This window comes from Vollenhovia emeryi, unplaced genomic scaffold (assembly GCF_000949405.1).
Source record: "Vollenhovia emeryi isolate VEMERY1.0 unplaced genomic scaffold, V.emery_V1.0 DF950188.1, whole genome shotgun sequence".
In the NCBI taxonomy this organism is placed as follows: domain Eukaryota; kingdom Metazoa; phylum Arthropoda; class Insecta; order Hymenoptera; family Formicidae; genus Vollenhovia; species Vollenhovia emeryi.
The window spans coordinates 130-1,237 of NW_011956178.1; the positions used below are offsets into that span (position 1 = coordinate 130).

General features: G+C 45.6%; 1 protein-coding gene across 1 annotated transcript; it reads left to right on the forward strand.

Annotated features, from left to right (window-relative positions):
• Window positions 1-795: 795 nt before the first annotated feature.
• LOC105570077 (serum response factor homolog) lies at window positions 796-1,088 on the forward strand (the record flags this gene model as incomplete). Its single annotated transcript, XM_012027069.1, has 1 exon — window positions 796-1,088. A coding segment is annotated over one exon (293 nt), but the record flags the coding sequence as incomplete, so codon positions are not given.
• Window positions 1,089-1,108: the final 20 nt, after the last annotated feature.

The following is a 1,108-nucleotide window of genomic DNA, read 5'->3' on the forward strand; positions in this document are numbered from 1 at the left end:
ACGAAAGACGCATTACACTTTTGCTTACACAAGTACAGATGCGCATCTGCTTGAGATAAGACATCGCGATCTACTCGTCGTCACGTCTTCTCAAAATTTAATGTAATTACGATATTCAAATTCAATCCTGTCACATCTTAGAAATTTAGAATAATACCATGCCTCGTCATGAGATTTCTGGCATTAAGATATCAGAAAATTTGCATAGTTGTTTAGAAAAAAAACCGTGTATGAAATCAGTAATGCTGTCCCTCTCTTCATGGTGCATTAAGGAATGTATTTCAAAACAACTGGCCGATCTTACTCTTATAAATATTTATAAATATCAACGTTACAAATCACGTGTGTAGATGTTTTATACTACGCGATATGTATCGCATAGTCATCACTTTTAAAAAGTTTATCTGATGATCGTGCGATGTTATCTAAATGGCCTGCGACACGATTAAATTTTCGTTGCTCGCGTTTACAGTTTCGTTTAATTCAAAAGCCAATTTCACGTTCGATGTTTTATGCTGATATTATAATCGATATTTAATCTCATTTGAAGAGAGTAACACAAACATATTGTAATATTTTCCGAGTCGAGCATCGGTGTGAAAGTCACAACAGTCTATCGTAAAACACATTGCGCGACAAAGTAATAGGTGTTCGCGATAAATGCATTTGCAAAACAAATACACTTGTGCCTTTTCCAGTCCGTTACTCGAAAAGGCGAAGTTATCGAGTACAAACTGGACGTCGCGCGCGCGCGCGCGCGCGAAAGCAAGCGAGTCCGTGTCTCGGGTGAACTAACGAGCTGTCGATTTGACGTATTCGCAGGCGTACGAGCTGTCGACGTTGACCGGCACGCAGGTGATGCTGCTCGTGGCGAGCGAGACCGGCCACGTGTACACGTTCGCGACGCGCAAGCTGCAGCCGATGATAACGAGCGACGCCGGGAAGGCGCTGATCCAGACGTGCCTCAACAGCCCGGACCCGCCGCCGTCGGGCTCGTCGGGCGACCAGAGGATGTCGGCCACCGGCTTCGAGGAGACCGAGCTGACGTACAACATCGCCGACGACGAGCAGAAAGTAAGGCAACTGGTGTACGGCTCGCCGCACGGTG